Source organism: Osmerus eperlanus, chromosome 6, assembly GCF_963692335.1.
Source record: "Osmerus eperlanus chromosome 6, fOsmEpe2.1, whole genome shotgun sequence".
In the NCBI taxonomy this organism is placed as follows: Eukaryota; Metazoa; Chordata; class Actinopteri; order Osmeriformes; family Osmeridae; genus Osmerus; species Osmerus eperlanus.
In genome coordinates this window covers 12,260,766-12,262,894 of record NC_085023.1, presented here as the reverse complement: position 1 = coordinate 12,262,894, position 2,129 = coordinate 12,260,766, and the positions used below count along the sequence as shown (strand labels likewise).

General features: G+C 41.7%; 1 protein-coding gene across 1 annotated transcript; it reads right to left on the bottom strand.

Moving 5' to 3' along the window:
- Positions 1 to 314: 314 nt before the first annotated feature.
- Positions 315 to 1,810, bottom strand: lbx1a (ladybird homeobox 1a). Its single transcript, XM_062464607.1, has 2 exons — positions 1,483 to 1,810; positions 315 to 933 (listed from the first exon to the last, which is right to left on the bottom strand). Exons 1-2 carry the CDS (start codon positions 1,808 to 1,810, stop codon positions 440 to 442), a joined length of 822 nt encoding a protein of 273 aa, XP_062320591.1. The 3' UTR covers positions 315 to 439.
- Positions 1,811 to 2,129: the final 319 nt, after the last annotated feature.

The following is a 2,129-nucleotide window of genomic DNA, read 5'->3' as shown; positions in this document are numbered from 1 at the left end:
AATGTGACTGATATTACAAGCAACCATGAAATTGTATTTTTCTTTGATTAACAATTTAGAAAATGTAAAAGGTCAAAGGTTATATATGACACACAAACCTGTATCCATATTGATATTCGGCCGACTTATGTACCAGCTACATTTCAACCATTTAAATTAAAACTAAGTCAAATAAAAACATGCATTGAACACTGTAGGCCTACTGATTTATGAAATAATTGGTAAGACTTATGAGTTTGCACGTGTGTGTGTGAATAATTCACTATTAAAAAGGAGGCCCATATTGCTTTTGTGATCTGCTAATATCTATAATGTTTTGTAGCTGCTGCATAATGACAGTTCATGCTGTGTTCAGTTCACAAAATACTACAAATTGGTGCATTAATTGGCACTTCAAATAGTCTTGGTGAGCGGATTGATGCGTCTGACAAAGAAATCCTTAGTCATCGACGTCAATTTCTTCATCCTCATCCTCGGAACAACCTTTACTACTCGTGTGGTCTGTGTATGGGGACGAGGGGGAGGACAATTGCAGTTTGTTCGGTGTATCGCGCTCTTGGTTCGATTGGGATAACGGCGATTCGGGCCCAGGGTGCCCCAAAGCGCCATTAGCTGCGCATTTCTCCAACTCCGCAAGTTTGGCAATTTTCTCGAACGCGACTACTCCCACTGCTTTAGCCGACTCAACATCAGCTTTCATTTCTTCCAGATCTCGCTTGAGCTTGGCGCGCCGGTTCTGGAACCAGGTGATGACCTGCGCATTGGTGAGGCCAAGTTGCTGAGCTATCTGATCGCGATCAGCCGGACTCAGGTACTTCTGGTACAGGAAGCGCTTCTCCAACTCGTAAATCTGGTGGTTGGTGAAGGCTGTACGCGATTTTCGGCGCTTCTTTTGAGAATTTCTTTGTCCAAATACTGTCATGCCATCTCGTCCTAGAGGAACAACATTTAGACTGTTATGGACAATTAGCCTTTGGTGAATGCATAATACAGGGCTGTTTTCCTATAAATAGACCAATTCAACTTGAACAAAATGCATGTCGCATAACATAACAAAAAAGCTTGATATAAAACCTTCCGATTTTATATACACAAATATCCTATGACCTAAGATTTCGATAGGCTACCTATCAATGAAAATAGCCAATTGTAAGTCACGCAAATAATTTCTCTAGCCAACTGAATGCTGAACATTATAATTTGATATCATGATAATGGCAGTCTAACCTCCTCAAAATAAAACATTAAATAAAACACACGGAATTAATTTAAAAAAATCATTGCAGTGCTTAGTGTATTTTGTATCATTAAATTATAGCTATGACTTATTTTAGCTATGGCTTACTATGACCTTACTGAGGAAATTACATAGGAAATTGTGATGATAGGGTATCGAAATGAGGTCCAAATATAGTTATGCAAATCACAAAAATGCACAGATTTTTTTTTTAAAGAGTAATATTTTTTATCGAAAATATTTACCTTCAGCTGCCTGAAGTACACTGACTTCAAGACCCTTGAAGGTTTTGCTGGCGAGTTCTTCAAGAGCGCACAGTGGGGATGTTTGGGTGAAGAGGCCCCGGTTGGAGAGGCTATGGCCCGACGAGGGGAGCTTATCACTGGAGGAAATCAGATGTGCTGTCCCGCAGATGGAGTAACTTCGTTTCATTGAAGGCTTGTTCAGGATATCCTCTATACTAAACGGCGTGAGAGGTTTGTTAGAGTTAGCCGGCGGCGGGAGATGGTCCAGCGGACTGCGCCTCCGGTCCTCCATAACCGTAGGGCACTTGGCGTCGTCTTTGGAGGTCATGATATCTTATCAAATTACACAAATTAGAATTGTTGCACAATATAATTAAGCAGAAATGCGTAAAATGTTGACGGAATAGAAGTTCAGAAAAACGTGGTAGCAAACAGAAATCCAACGAATCACAGGTGCTTCTGCAACCACATATTGGTCGCTTTGCCGCAGGGCTGGGAGACTTCTAGTCCCGTTACAGTCCCACTTCTCCAAACCACTGTTCCGGGGTGACGCACAAGCCACAACACGAACCCATCCGGCGGACAGAGATGTACCAAAAGCAGCCGCAAATGACCACCACTAACAAGTTTGTAGACTGGAAGGTAAT